The following is a 15952-nucleotide window of genomic DNA, read 5'->3' as shown; positions in this document are numbered from 1 at the left end:
AAAAAAGCTAACACCTGCAGTTAGCTAGCTGCAGGTGTTAGCCTACATTTCATCAACATTTAATCAGTGCAGGGAAACTTTTAGCAAGATATTCACATTTAGCAGACTTAACAACAGATGAGTCAGCAGCACCCCAGTCTCCCCATAACTGCACCCCTCCCTGTCCCTGTGAAGAAGGTGAGCAACATCGTGTAAATGACTTAGCATCATTCCAGGGAGTCTGTGTGGGGTTCTCTGTCTCTCTTGCTCTTTTTACCATAACAAAAAAGAAAATGAAATATTTATTAATGACAGAAATCAAACACAAATTATTTTCTCACATAATGACCATTATTGGCTAGAAAGCTAGACTTCAAAGACTTGATCAATGACTTTGCTAGCAAGAAGGCTCGGCTCTGGGCTCTTGGTGAGTCAGGCTGAGAAAGGTCTAGTGATAGCTCTCAAATGGTGTGGCTATGGCTATTAACTTACCTTTTAATTTGATGTCACTGTTAGTGTTAGTTTATGACCATATTCCAAACCTCAAAACCTATTGATTTAGTGATCACTTGATCTGTTTTTGTAGCACTATAATAACCCTGATGTGAAAATTCTATTTTACACTTTTGTTGTTTTTTACACTTTATTTTGTTGTTGGCATATATGTGCAGTTAAGTTAAAAAATCTGCTGTTTTCATTGTTTTGAGATGATGATGTTAATTTATTTTGAAAAAAAAGTTAATATATATTTAGTTTTTTTCTTTTTTTTTTATAATCTGTCATTAATTTTACAATAAAAATACATTGAGACTGTAAAGGATTGCCTTTTTTATAGTGGCTTTTAATCTTGCATCAAAGAGTGAACTGCATACTGTATGCAGACTTGCATTTACAAATCACCAGCAGTAAATATTGTGCTAGTACTAGTATTGAACTACAAGAAACAAGACAGTTGCAAGCCTTTGATTAGAGTTATGTAAAGCTTTTGATGGCAAAGTTAGGCCCTAGAGATGTGGTGACAACAGCTGCGCAGAAGGGGCCCAATTAGATTTTTTTGTCATGGGGCCCAAAATTCCTGGCGGCACATCTGCCTTGAGTGGCCCAGTTAGAGTCCTGACCTCAACCCTATTGAACATCTGTTTTTGAGAGACCTCAAAATTGCTGGCCATCGCTGATCCCAAACTAACTTAAGCTGTACGCTTGAGCAAATTTGCAAGGAGGAATGGGCAAATATTGCTCCATCACGTTGTGCAAAGTTGATAAAGACTTATCCTAAAAGACTGATGGCTGTAATAGCTACAAAAGGTGGTTCAACCAAGTCTTAAAATAGGGTAATGAATACTTATTAATTCTTGACATTTCGGTTATTGTTTGTTTTATTATTAGAATTATTATTATTATTATTATTATTATTATTATTATTATTATTATTATTATTTAATGCTTAATTGTATTTATTTATTTGGGCTGCACTGTTGTTCAGTGATTCACAAATAAAACAATATGTTGAATTCCTCAATCTCAGGTTGTACAAATAAATTGTGTGAAATAAAGGCTGGGGGCTGAATATTTGTTCAAGGCACTAAGCAGCCCATCAGAACACAGAAATGATGAAAGACAAGATGTTACAGACTCCACTCAATCACAGCACTCATTTTAACACAGAAGATGGTTCTGTGCCCACATGGAGCATTATTTTCAAAGAAAACTACTAGGCATACTGATTTTTGAACTTGAATAGAAAAGTTATCTTGCAATTTTATCAATACACTTGCCTCTGTCAAAACAATGTTATCAGAAAACTGGTGATAACATTTTGGTGGGCTCTTTGGTATATTTCCTTGTAGCTTTATTATAGCTAAAAATATTGTGGTACTGTATGTGTTACGATTCCTGGTTGTCTGCCCCGGGGACAGTGGCAGGTGGGGAGTTTGACTGGGGCAGTACACCTGTCGAACAATAACACAGCGCTGGCAGTGATGAGGGCCGGAAATCATGGGAATTGTCGTTAAAGACAGGGGACACGAGAAACACGGGGCAGACAACCAGGAATCGTAACAGTATGAGAACTTTGAAAATAATTGTATTTATTAAATTGCAGGTTTTCCATTTTTAGAACTCTATTTAATTACGTGAGTAGCCTATGTAGATTATGTAGAGTATGTAGGGAAATGTGTACTTAGTGAGTCTCTCACACACAGGGGTGCCGCCAGGAATTTTGGGCCCCATGACAAAAAAATCTAATTGGGCCCCTTCTGAGCAGCTGTTGTCACCACACCTCTTGGGCCTAACTTTGCCATCAAAAGCTTTACATAACTCTAATCAAAGGCTTGCAACTGTCTTGTTTCTTGTAGTTCAATACTAGTACTAGCACAATATTTACTGCTGGTGATTTGTAAATGCAAGTATGCATACAGTATGCAGTTCACTCTTTGATGCAAGATTAAAAGCCACCATAAAAAAGGCAATCCTTTACAGTCTCAATGTATTTTTATTGTAAAATTAATGACAGATTATAAAAAAACGAAAAAAACGAAATATATATTCACTTTTTATTCAAAGTAAATTAACATCATCATTTCAAAACAATGAAAACAGCAGATTTTTGAACTTAACTGCACATATATGCCAACAACAAAATAAAGTTGACGTGTAAAATGAAATTTTCACATCAGGGTTATTATAGTGCTACAAAACAGATCAAGTGATCACTAAATCAATAGGTTTTGAGGTTTGGAATATGGTCATAAACTAACACTAACAGTGACATCAAATTAAAAGGTAAGTTAACAGCCATAGCCACACCATTTGAGAGCTATCACTAGACCTTGCTCAGCCTGACTCACCAAGAGCCCAGCACCAAGCCTTCTTGCTAGCAAAGTCATTGATCAAGTCTTTGAAGTCTAGCTTTCTAGCCAATAATGGTCATTATGTGAGAAAATAATTTGTGTTTGATTTCTGTCATTAATAAATATTTCATTTTCTTTTTTGTTATGGTAAAAAGAGCAAGAGAGACAGAGAACCCCACACAGACTCCCTGGAATGATGCTAAGTCATTTACATGATGTTGCTCACCTTCTTCACAGGGACAGGGAGGGGTGCAGTTATGGGGAGACTGGGGTGCTGCTGACTCATCTGTTGTTAAGTCTGCTAAAAGGGGCATGGACAATGATTTAATATGAATATCTTGCTAAAAGTTTCCCTGCACTGTTTAAATGTTGATGAAATGTAGGCTAACACCTGCAGCTAGCTAACTTATTATTATTATTTTTTTTTTAGCTAGCTAGCTTATTTCTACGGAAGAGGAATAGGGCCAAGCAATAATAAAAAAAATAAAGCCATCTCGAGATTAAAGTCATTATAATGCGAGCTTAAACTCGTTAAATTTCGAGAAAAAAGTCGAAATACAATCTTGAGAATAAACTCATTAAATATCAAGAATAAAGTCGTTGTGTTTCGAGAAAAAACTCGTTAAGTTTAATCTCGCATTATAATGACTTTATTCTCGATATTTAATGAGTTTATTCTCAAGATTGTATTTCGACTTTTTTCTTGAAATTTAACGAGTTTAATCTCGCATTATAATGACTTTATTCTCGATATTTAATGAGTTTATTCTCAAGATTGTACTTCGACTTTTTTCTCGAAATTTAACGAGTTTAATCTTGCATTATAATGACTTTAATCTCGAGATGGTTTTATTTTTTTATTATTGCTTGGCCCTAATCCTCTTCCGTATATTTCACTACAGAGACTGAGCGCAACGAGTCATAATCTGAAGACCACGCCCACAGGGAAGACAATCCAACCGTCTCCGTTGACTTTGCATTGCGAGAGGATGCCTCCTTGTCATTTATGACATATAACAAAAGACAGAAAATGCCTAACTAAACCCAGAAATACATTTTTATAAGCTTCAGAACCATAAAAGCCAGCCTTTAAGGAGACAAAAGTAGATACAGGCAATAAGACGTGAAGCATCAGAAGGAAGAATGGGTAAATTGAATATATCTCCTCCTCTCAGGTTCACATAGGGTGGTGAAATAAGCAAACGACATGGTTAAAATTATGAATGTTTTTTCTTTTTACAATATCATGTCGCGTTCCAGTGGGCGTAGTTCTCAGAGTAGTTCGGGTAGTAGTCTCCTTTTATGTCCTGAAACAAACCGTTTTTTGGTGTCGACAGCTTATAAAAAATTATTTCTGGGTTATTTAGCTTGTTTGCTGTATACCTTGTCACACAGCAGCTTTTAGACATTGTTTTGTTTTTTTATTATAAGTCATAAATGACAAGGAGGCAGTCTCTCGCAATGCAAAGTCAGTGGAGACGGATTGTTCCGTGGCCTAAATACGCTCTGTCTCTATGGACAACAGGTTAATACCACTCACAGACTAAAGGCTACCCACCTTTCTTGGTGAAAAACTGGGTTACAGATTGACACCCTTTCCTTTGTCTTTCCTCTCTCTCTTTTCTCTCTTTCCTTTTTTGAAAACCAGATTTTCTTAAACTACTCAACATTGTAATCTGTGTTTCTGGCGCATCGACTAACTGTCTGCAACTAAACACCGTCATTCACTCATCGAAGAGCAGTGTTGCCAACTATTTTCAATGGAAAGTAGCTAAAGCCTGCTCAAAAAGTAGCTAAACGTCACCAGATGACGTCATGCGTCATTAGCATATTAATGACGTCATCGTGTCGTATTTGCATTCTGCCTAATTTGTCGGTACTGTAGCCTACTTCAGTTTATAATAACGGTTATCTCCCCTAAACCGTGCTCATACTGTTTTTATATAAGTATATAGCCGAATGTCCAGTAAAACGGTTCTCAATTACATATTTTCTGTTAGACAACGGAACGGAACTTAGCTAACGTTACGTTTATGAGTTTGAAGAAGGTTTATTGTTGTGTTTGGATAAGTAAAATGTATAGAGTCTGTAAATATACGATCTGAAGTCGGAGAGTTCAGAAACCGAACCGGAATGAACTAAAACTCTGATTAGTAGCGAATATAAGCGCATGCCAAGAAAAAACGGTCAAATTAAATGTTTTGAATTAAAACAAAGGAGATGGCAGCTGCTATGTGATCACTGATTGGTTCCTGCTAACACAGCGTGCACATGCGCAGCTCATTCATGTCTATGTCCGCTGGCGTGCAGTCAACGGAATGTGCTGCTCCTCTCAGCCGCTCACTGAACAGAGCAGACGCAGCGGGGAAGTAAGACCTCACGCTTGCAGTACTGGCGATATTTGGAATTTGGAAAGTTGCTATGGTTTGTCCAAAAAAAAAATAAAATAAAAAATTGCTAGATTTGTCGCTAGTCGCTTTTTTGAAAAAATGTCGCTAAAGGGGTCTGAAAAGTCGCTAAAAATAGCGACAAAGTCGCTAAGTTGGCAACAATGCTGATGAGCGCGCTAAGGCAGGACCAAACCATTTCATGCAGATACAGGGGGGTGGTCGGTCAATATGGATGTTTACTTTTTGGTCAATGGGGATATTTAACTTTTATTGCCAAAATAAGTAAAATCAAAGACATAATTAATTGTATTATTATTTGAAATATACTCAATGATGATGGTTTATATAGTGTATAATATAATTAAAAAAAAAATAATTAATTAAATTAGTTTTTACCTATTTGTTGGGGCCTGTCATTCAGGGGCCCTTGGAATGGTCCTAACTTTTCCCCCCTATACGGCGGCCCTGCTCACACATGAATGAAACCTTGATCACCATAAAAATGAAAGACAGAACTTGTCCATTTTACCATCATCAGACTCAATCTATCTCTCTTGTACCACAATTCACAACAAAATCTGACCATCTACAAAGTTAAAATGTGCACAAACTCAGACATGTGTATACTCTTTGTTACAGCACTGAATGATTCAACAATTACAAAAGTTGTATTTTTGAAATGGTAAGATTGTGCTTCGTTGTCAAATGTTATACATTTAGCTGTATGTCTTTTATTACCCTTTTATCCCATTTCAGGCCAATGGGAATTGGCGAGTAGTATTTGCATGCCACTCCCCCAAACATACGGGTATAGAGGAGCAGGCGAACCGCTCATTCAGATTTTCTCTTCGGAGCCGAGTGGTCGATGTTCACTGAGCTGAATTCCCATGGCCTCCCATTCACCTCTGCTGGATCTGACAGTGCATTTCAGTGACTTCACCCCCTGGGCATGAAAATTATTCTAAAATATTCTAAAAGAGTTTAATCATGGAAACGTTTTGTAAAGACTTGTCTTTTTAAAGCTTCAGAGGCTTGTACTTTGGGCACTATGATTGGGTGCATCACTTCATGCGCTTCCCTTCTTATGTGCCGATCGCTTTGGAATCGGGTAAATCTGGACTCATCAGACCTTATTTTTCCATTGCTCCACAGTCTGACATGCTTGCCCAGGCTGCCACCAGCGTGGGGCTGGACTGGAACCCTCCATCCTCCCCACAGCCGTCACAGCTGGTTGATTGGTTCTTGGGGCCTACGCGCCGCTCACAGCCACGCTCCCCCGGTCCCTTTCTTCCCAGAGGCGCATGATGAGCTGACGACTGCATGGAGAGCACCCCTCTACACTCGTCACAAAGCCCCTCTCTCATCCGCTCTCACTACCCTCGACGGCGGAGCGGCCCACAGGTAGGACGAGGAATAAGTCACTCTAGTGGCCCACCCGGGCTTGGATCTCGGACCTCATACTGCTAGCGACAGCCCCTCCCTGGCAAATTCCCCTGAGGAAAGACCTTCTTTCTGGGCATCCGCACCCAGACCTCTGGAACCTCCACGTCTGGTCCCTGGACAGGACACGGAATATCTAGCTGATCTACCACCTGCCATCATAGACATGATCAACCAAGCCAGAGCCCCTTCTACCGGGCAACTTTATGCCCTAAAGTGGCGCTTGTTCACAAATTGGTGTTCTTCTCAGGCCGAAGACCCACAAAGGTGCGCAGTCAGGTCAGTGCTCTCATTTCTGCAGGAGAGGTTGGAGGGGAGGCTGTCCCTGTCCACCATGAAGGTGTATGTAGCTGCTATCGCAACCCACCACAACGCAGTAGACGGCAAGTCTTTGGGTAAGCACGACGATTATCAGGTTCCTAAGAGGTGCCCGGAGGTTAAATCCCTCCCGGCCAAGCCTGTTCCCCTCCTGGGATCTCTCAGTGGTCCTATCGGGCCTTCAGAGACCCCCTTTTGAGCCACTAGAAACAGTTGGACTTAGGACCCTCTCCCTAAAGATGGCCCTGCTGATCGCGCTCGCCTCCATCAAGAGGGTCAGGGACCTGAAAGCGTTCTCTGTCAGCGACACTTGCCTGGAGTTCGGTCCGGCAGACACACATGTGATCCTAAGGCTGCGGCAGGGCTACGTGCCCAAGGTTCCTACCACACCCTTCAGAGACCAGGTAGTGAACCTGCAAGCACTGCCCCGGGAGGAGGCAGACCCAGCCCCTTCGTTGCTGTGTTATGCAGAGCTTTAGACGTTCTGAGCAGCTCTTTGTCTGATTTGGTGGACAGCGGAAAGGGAACGCTGTCTCCAAACAGAGGCTCTCCCACTGGGTGGTTGATGCCATTTCATTTCAACACGCTGACGGACTGAAAGGGTGGATCGCTTGCACCTAGCGCCCTTTCCCTCGGCTGAGGTAAAACTGTGCGTTTTTTCTCCCAGGCGATCCCAATCACTCGGCTCCCTGGATGACTCCTCTCTAGCCCTCTGGGTCCGCAATTCAGCTGAGGAATTTGCCGACCCAATCCACTGCGGGTACTCAGATCTACCCTGTACTTGAATAGGTGCTCCACAGGTCAGGGCTCCTACCTGGACTTTCCCCCTGTGTGTATTTTCCATGGTACGGTCCCCTTACGAGCGGACCCGCGTCTCCCTTGGGCATTTCCCATTGTCCTCCGGTCGCTGTGTCTGTAGCAACTCCTCCCTCCGAAGAGGCAGGATCTACCACCGCGCCACTTCCCACATGTGACCTAAAAGCCCATGTGGTGTATGTCACCACTCTTACCTCCCCCTCTCTGGGCAGGTGTGGTCTCTGCAGGGTCTTTTCCCCCTGAAAGAATAGGAAACTGGGTAAGACCCCCTTCCCCGATGCGTGTAAGAGCCCCAGCCGTTGACTCTATCCTGAATGAAACAGACACATTTCCCCACCTTTATACCCGTATGTCCGGGGGCGGGACATGCAAATTCTGTCTGCCAATTTCTCATTGGCCTTTTGTCATAGATCAGAGGTATATTCGGTGCTCAAGAGAGACCCCTAGTGTCGCTTCTTCGACACAATGTCTCGTTTCCTCCCTCCTAGCTAGGGACTCTATGGAGAACTCCTAGTGGTAAGATAAAAATCTTTTTGAATACGGCCCAGGAATTTTCATTGTATTATCCAGACAGTAATGTTTGGAACGTCAGATAAATTCTAAATGAGAATGCCCCCTATGTTGTATTTAGCCACCGCCTCGTGCTGCCTCGTGCCCATGCCTAAATCCGCCACTGCATGAAAGCACACATAGTGAGTTTGTATGGTATTTAATCATCATATTCGTGAAACTCCTAAAACAGACAATGAATCATCATAGCCCTAAAACAGGCAATTAATCATCATAATCGCAATTATTTGTTTGAAAATTAATTGTTAGCCAAATTTCACAATCGTGACCCGTAATTTTAATTATTAGGTTCCTACCTTGTCAATTGTTTTGTTAAAAATGTCTAAGAAATTTCAAACAGTGACAACAGCTTGTATCATTAATAAAAATGCGATTTCATGACATAAATTGATAGTGAAATTTGTAAATTTTTAAAAAGCTAAAATGTGTAAATAAATAAAAAAATACAATATACTATATTGCGTAAATATATATGAAGAGGCCCCTCTCTCAGTTTGCTTAATATGTTTTTTAGTTACATTATGCTTACATGTCGTCAAAAGTCTGGTGAGTAAAAAATAAAATGTACTAGCAAATGATGATTCTTTCTCCAACATGATCATAGAGGGTTAACTGGTGCTGTTTTAAAAGCAAATGTAGCCACACCAAATATCGATTTAGCTTTTTTTATGTTTACAGGACTTTTGATGACATTAAGTGATAAATTAAAACTATTTATGTCATTATTTTTGAAGACATCCTCACTATGCAACATTTTTCACAAGTGCCTAAAACCTTTGCACAGTATTGTACATTATTGAAATTTCTTTTTAAAATTGTTTATTTTATTTATACTACATTTAAATGTCCTAATTTGGATGTATTGGTGTAATGAGAATTTAAAATAAAACATGACATCCTTTGTAATCTTTATGTCCAAGATGGAGCACATTTATATCTATTGTATTCAATTGTCTGAATATATTTTTATATAGATTTTTATATAGAAATCCTTACTGCCACGGTTCAAGCTCAGTTTCGTGAGAATTACCCCCTGACAAACACAACACACAGAAAACGTTCTTGCGAGCACCTATTAAACATGTTATTTAGGTAAGTTACATAAAAATAGTAATTCACCACAAATGACTAATTATTTCTCTACAATTTTAATGAGATTACTTTATAATTAATTTATAAGAAAGTAATCACATTATTACTTTACTTTTAAGTTACTTTCTTACACACTTTGTCCCTCAGCAAATATATTTCTTTCTCTTTCACCTCACATTTCTCTTTCACTATGACTCATTACATAATTCATGTATTCTACAGAATAATATATTAGAAATAAGCATAACCCTATAATTGTTACGATGCAGATGACGGCAGACGTGGAGTGAGGATCTAAATGCAGTGTTACTTTATTTGGAACGGTGAAAACTAAACAGACAAAACCAAAACAAAGGAAATACCCGCAATGGGGAAATAAACCAAAAACACGGAAAACATACGAGGAGTTTAACAAGTAGGAGAAACATACGAAGACCACGGAAACAGGCATCCACAAACATCAACAATCGACAGGGGAATGAAGAAACAGCAGGGTTTAAATACACAGAAGACATGATGATGACAAAACGAGACACAGGTGAGAACAATGATGCAATGATGGCAGTGATGAGATCAGGGAATTGTGGGAAATGTCGTTTTTTGACAGACAAGTGAAACACGGGGCAGACAACAAGGAAAACATGACATGGAATGTGATCAGTGACGAGTGAAACAGAAAACACGGGCAGACAACAAGGAAATCGTGACATAACCCCCCCTCAAAGGAGCGGCTTCCAGACGCTCCACAGAAACAAAAAGAAAAAGGGAATACTAAAAAAATAAATAAACAAAAAATAAAAATCGTCAAAGGAGTGAGGGGGAGCAAAAAGACAGACCAAGGGAGCACAAGGGGCAAACAGACAGACCAAGGGAGCACAAGGGGCAAAAAGACAGACCAAGGGATCACAAGGGGCAAACAGACAGACCAAGGGAGCACAAGGGGCAAACAGACAGACCAAGGAGGCACAGGGGGCAGACAGGCAGTCCAAGGAGGCACAGGGGGCAGACAGGCAGTCCAAGGTGGCCACAAGAGTACTGGATCAGGTGGCCTGGGAGCTGGCCACAGAGCAAAGACAGGTTCAGGAGGCCTGGGAGGCAGCTTCAGGACCACAGCCATGGGGAACTTCGAGGGCGGAGCCGAGGTAGGCGGAGCCGTGGACTGCTCAGGAGACCACGTCGTAGAAGGCTCTGGAGGTGGAGCTGAGGGAGCCACTGGAGGCGGAGCCGAGGGAGGCTCAGGAGGTGGAACTGAAGGAGGTTCTGTAGGCTCAGGAGGCGGAGCTGAGGGAGGCTCTGGAGGCTCTGGAGGCTTAGGAGGCGGAGCTGAGGGAGGCTCTGGAGGCTCAGGAGGTGGAGCTGAGGGAGGCTCTGGAGGCTCAGGAGGTGGAGCTGAGGGAGGCTCTGGAGGCTGGGCCGAGGAAGGCTCTGGAGGCGGAGCCGAGGGAGATAGCGCCGTAGGAGGCTCTAGAGGCGAAGACCTGGAAGGCTCTGGAGGCGGAGCCAAGGGAGACTCGGGAGGCGGAACCGTAGGAGGCTCTGGGGGCGTAGCCGTAGGAGGCCCTGGGGGCGGAGCCCTGGGAGGCTCGAGAGACTTGAAAGGCGGAGCCCTGGGAGGCTTGAGAGGAGGAGCCCTGGGAGGCTCGTGAGGCGGAGCCCTGGGAGGCTCGGGAGGCGGAGCCCTGGGAGGCTCGAGAGACTTGAGAGGCGGAGCCCTGGAAGACTCGGGAGGCGGAGCCCTGGAAGACTCGGGAGGCGGAGCCCTGGAAGACTCGAGAGGCTCGAGAGGCGGAGCCCTGGAAGACTCGAGAGGCTCGAGAGGCTCAAGATGTGCTGGCTCTGGGACGGTCGAGGCTACAGGTGCTGGCTCTGGGACGGTCGAGGCTACAGGTGCTGGCTCTGGGACGGTCGAGGCTACAGGCGCTGGCTCACTGACTTTCGATGCTACAGGCGCTGGCTCACTGACGTTCGAGGCTGCAGGCGCTGGCTCACTGACGTTCGGGGCTGCAGGCATTGGCTGGTTAGCCATGGTTGGCGGAGGCTGGAGAGCAGAGGCCTTTCTTCTTCTCCTCCTCCTCCTCCTCCTCCTCCGGGCGGACGAAGTTGGCAGCGCTGGCTCATTGCTCAAGGCAGGCGTGGGGGTTGGCTTGCTGGCAGGTGGAGCAGGCGAAACAGGACGAGCCATGGACGACTGGAGGGTCACCACTGTGGAGAGAGAGGCAGGATCCTCCTCCACTGCACCCAGAGTGTATGGCGAGCCACATGCCAGCAGCGTCTCCTCCACAAAATCGTGGAGTATCCAGCCACGCGTCGCCGGTGGCAACCGCTCCTTGAATGAACCGGCCAGGCCGGCTCGGAAGAACACCACCAGGGAGGAGTCAGGGAAGTCGGTGGCACTCGCTATGTCCAGGAAGTCCCTAACGTGATCCTCCACCGGGCGACTTCCTTGCCTCAAATCTAGGAGGCGGCAGCTTGCCCGAAGAACCGCTAGATCCATTGTGGTCGATTGTTCTGTTATGATGCAGATGAAGGCAGACGTGGAGTGAGGATCTAAATGCAGTGTTACTTTATTTGGAATGGTGAAAACTAAACAGACAAAACCAAAACAAAGGAAATACCCGTAATGGGGAAATAAACCAAAAACACGGAAAACATACGAGGAGTTTAACAAGTAGGAGAAACATACAAAGACCATGGAAACAGGCATCCACAAACATCAACAATCGACAGGGGAATGAAGAAACAGCAGGGTTTAAATACACAGGAGACATGATGATGACAAAACGAGACACAGGTGAGAACAATGATGCAATGATGGCAGTGATGAGATCAGGGAATTGTGGGAAGTGTAGTTTTTTGACAGACAAGTGAAACACGGGGCAGACAACAAGGAAAATGTGACATGGAATGTGATCAGTGACGAGTGAAACAGAAAACACAGGGCAGACAACAAGGGAATCGTGACAATAATGTACTTAAAAGTAATTAAATTAATTGAAGTCAGTATCTGTAATCTGATTACAATAATTTTTATCAATATAAATTGATCATTTATGATAAACCTAAATGTAACAAACACATTCTAACCTAATTTGCTATCGTTAAAACCTTATAATAGGCTGTTTTGCTTTTCAGAAAGACAGCAGATAATGCTTCCTCTTTCATTAGGAGTAGCAAAAAGGAACAAGCTGACTTTTGAGGCACAGGAGAATGGCAGGCAGGGTGAGCAAGAGAAGGTAAACCACCAATCAGACATGCACTTCATTTTACTTCACTGTAAGAGTTCTAACTACTTTTACCCACTCCGATGAAGTGCAGATGTTCACATAGGCCTTCATAATTAGTTAATATGACTGATTGACAAGACACCTTATTAACACGTTTAACCAAAGTTAAAGTAATATGAATTACCACAAGACTTGCTTTCTCAAGCTGATTGAATGAACTGGATCAAATGCTAGACAAAGAATGGGGAAAATATCCAGTTCAATCCAGTTGCTTAACAATAAACACGTTTTCCATACAGTGAAAATGAATGGTGACAGAGGATAACATTCTGCCTTTCATCTTATTTTGTATAACATAATAAACTAAGTCATCCCTGCTAGAAACATCATGAGGGTTAGAATGAATTATGACTTAATATTAATTTCTTGGTGAAATGTTCCTTTAATTAAAACAAGTACAATTGTTTATACATTATTGTGTTGTGGGCACCTAAAGCAGCCCCATAGTTAAGGTTGAACAGATTTTTTCCATTTGTATAATGATTGCTTCAGTGCCACCCCAGAGTGATTATGGGCCCTGCCTGGCCACCCCTGTATACAATTTCTGGCTCCGCAACTGGTGCAGATATATGGCCATAACAGTATTCTTGCTTGTGTGATATTGCTTTAATATCATATAAGCAGAACACAAATACAACAGATAAAGGTAAAATATGCAACTAGACTACACAGCATCTAGAAATATGAGAATTAACCAAATGTCTGTGCTGGGATGCATGGTGCCAGCAGAACAATTAAGTGCATTAGTGTCCGTTAATGAGGGTAGTTAATTTGGTAATGAGAGTCACTTGCATCGATGTAAATTAAGGAGTGATATGCAGTATGTGTAAAAAGGCAAGATAACAAGGGGTCATTCTGCCTATTAGACATATTAACCCTCCTTACCCATTGGCTCCCTTAAAAAAGAACAACAACTGTACAAAAGAGCAAGCGAGAATTATAGAGAGAGGGAGAAAGGAAGAGAGGGAGAGAGAGTGTGTGGAAACTGACCAAAACAAAAAAGTAACTTAAACTTCAGGGCCACATTAATTAGCCAGGTCTGATTTGTTTCTATTTTAGTGGTCTCTAGAGCTCTCTAGTAGTATTTGAGTATAGACAGAATTCGTTTTTTTCTCCCCCAAAGTTTCTTAAATAGGGCCACCCAAAAGCAAGTCAATGTGCTCTTTTCACAGCATTAGGTTTGGTCGTTGTGTAGTCAGGTGCTCCAAGTGGATTTCCTTCATTATTATTGTCAAAACACAATGATTCTCCATTCTAAAACGATTTACTTTTACTAATATATTCTGTGATTTGATAGAAGCTGTTTTGATTCATAAAAGTACCTAACACCCCCAACCCCCCATCCAAAGGAGAGAAACATTTAAATAAAATTTTATAACCCACTAAAAACAAAGTGCAAAAATGTCAAAGTGTAACATCCCACAAAAGAGTTTTACTATAAAAACTCACAACTAAACGCTCAACAAAAAAAAATGTTATATTCTCATATTAAATTATATATAAGTATACTCAATTATCCTACATAATTAACATACTACTAAATCTATTGCATCTCAAGTCTTTATGGTGTTCACCTGAAATATGGGCGCTTGGATACCCTCACCGATCTTGTTCCTAATATAAATGTGTCGCGACATCTGGGCCAGAACATCTGTCCAGATCGGTGGTTGCTGGCCTGCTGGCCCGGATCAGTGTAAGTTTGGAGGGTTTCGGACGGCTTGATCCAGCTTCGGTGGTGTATGTGAGTGTGTGCCCGCGCGCGTGAAGATCCGCTCTGCTCTCGTACATCAGATGAGCCAGAAAATCGTCAGTGTGACAGGTGTCAGGTGCGCGCGCACAACAGCCCGGCGCGTTCATGAGCGTCAACTGAGCGTCAGTCCTTCTTTTTTTTTTTCTTTTTTTTTTTTATAAAATGGGGACTCTCTCGAAAGAAAGAAAGAAACGTTAAAACAGCAAAAGGTTTAGGACAGGGGTTTTATGGTGATGTGTTTTGATTCTATATCAGTAAAAAGGATAGTGTACCCCAAAATGAAAAATATTTCATCATTTACTTACCCTCATGCCATCCAAGACTTGTATCCCAGATGAGTATTATAGATTACTTTTATGCTAATTTATGTGATTTTTGGAAATTCAAAGTTCTTGTCACCATTCACTTGGCTAAGGTATTCTTCTAAAAATATACATTTTTGTTCTTCAAAAGAAAGAAAGGTCTGGGATGGCATGAGTGTGAGTAGCCTAAATGATGAGAGAATTTGTATTTTTGGGTGAACGATCCCTTTAATAAAGCCATTAGGTAAATAATGCTATAATTATATGGTATATAAATCATCTTATTGGTGACTCTACAATTAGGGGCACACTTGAAATTCTGGTTATATATGGTGCTTCAAAGAACTCAGAAGGGCTTCACTTTTCTTCAGTCAATGGATGCTTCGTTCAGAAAACGTTGATAATCCCCAAACAATCAATGCCATTTCGTGAACCTTGTACACGTCAGTTAATCTCTTTGCTAAACCTAAGATGATGCAAAGAGCCAATTGTGGTTAGAGGGTATATTTTGGTCAACTATTTCAGTTGACTTAGTCCTGTGTCTTGTTGCATGCTGCTGCAGGATTTAATTATATCACTTAGAAATGAAAGGCCACAAAGTTATTGCAAACTGGCCAGAACTTCAACACAGCAGCCTCATATTAATGCAACCTTCTCCTTGCACAGTTGGAATGATGTTTTGATTTTAACATGGTGTTTTTTCTCCACAGATTGCATAAGAAACTTGACAGCAATGTATTTTGTCTCCCCTTTTGTGGTATACTCACATGATCCCCATACTTGATGGCTTTATGCTGTTTCACATTCGCAGTGACCTTCCTTTCTCATTTGTTTGATGAATTTATTACTTGAAAGTCCAATTCTGTGGATGAATTTCTAGTTTTTCCAGATTTGTTTGTAACAAGGTTTATGAGACCAATAGAGGGGTCATATTATGGAGAGCAAAAAGAATGAGCCAATTGTATGATATACTTAGGCTGGTCGGCACTTTGCCGCTGCTGGAAGATGTCCTAACTACACCAGCCTCGCAGCAGCTCCAGGGCAGCAGTCTCAGTGGAGGAGTGAGGGCAGAGAGCCATATGCCATTTTCACATCAGAATTGTATTCTATTGTGTTGCCCAACAACAGAGTGACCACATTATCAATTTGCTAATGAACATGT

The 15952-nt window shown here is 41.9% G+C and overlaps 1 protein-coding gene across 1 annotated transcript in view; it reads right to left on the bottom strand.

Moving 5' to 3' along the window:
- The window catches only part of cacnb4b (calcium channel, voltage-dependent, beta 4b subunit), a 51020-nt gene extending 36583 nt beyond the window's left edge, over positions 1 to 14437 (bottom strand). Inside the window, exon 1 of the mRNA XM_052129954.1 lies at positions 14313 to 14437. Within this exon, the coding sequence (XP_051985914.1) occupies positions 14313 to 14375 (63 nt within the window). The 5' untranslated portion in view covers positions 14376 to 14437. The remainder of the gene's footprint in view (positions 1 to 14312) is intronic.
- Positions 14438 to 15952: the final 1515 nt, after the last annotated feature.

This window comes from Xyrauchen texanus, chromosome 7 (assembly GCF_025860055.1).
Source record: "Xyrauchen texanus isolate HMW12.3.18 chromosome 7, RBS_HiC_50CHRs, whole genome shotgun sequence".
In the NCBI taxonomy this organism is placed as follows: domain Eukaryota; kingdom Metazoa; phylum Chordata; class Actinopteri; order Cypriniformes; family Catostomidae; genus Xyrauchen; species Xyrauchen texanus.
This window is presented reverse-complemented; position numbering and strand designations above follow the sequence as displayed.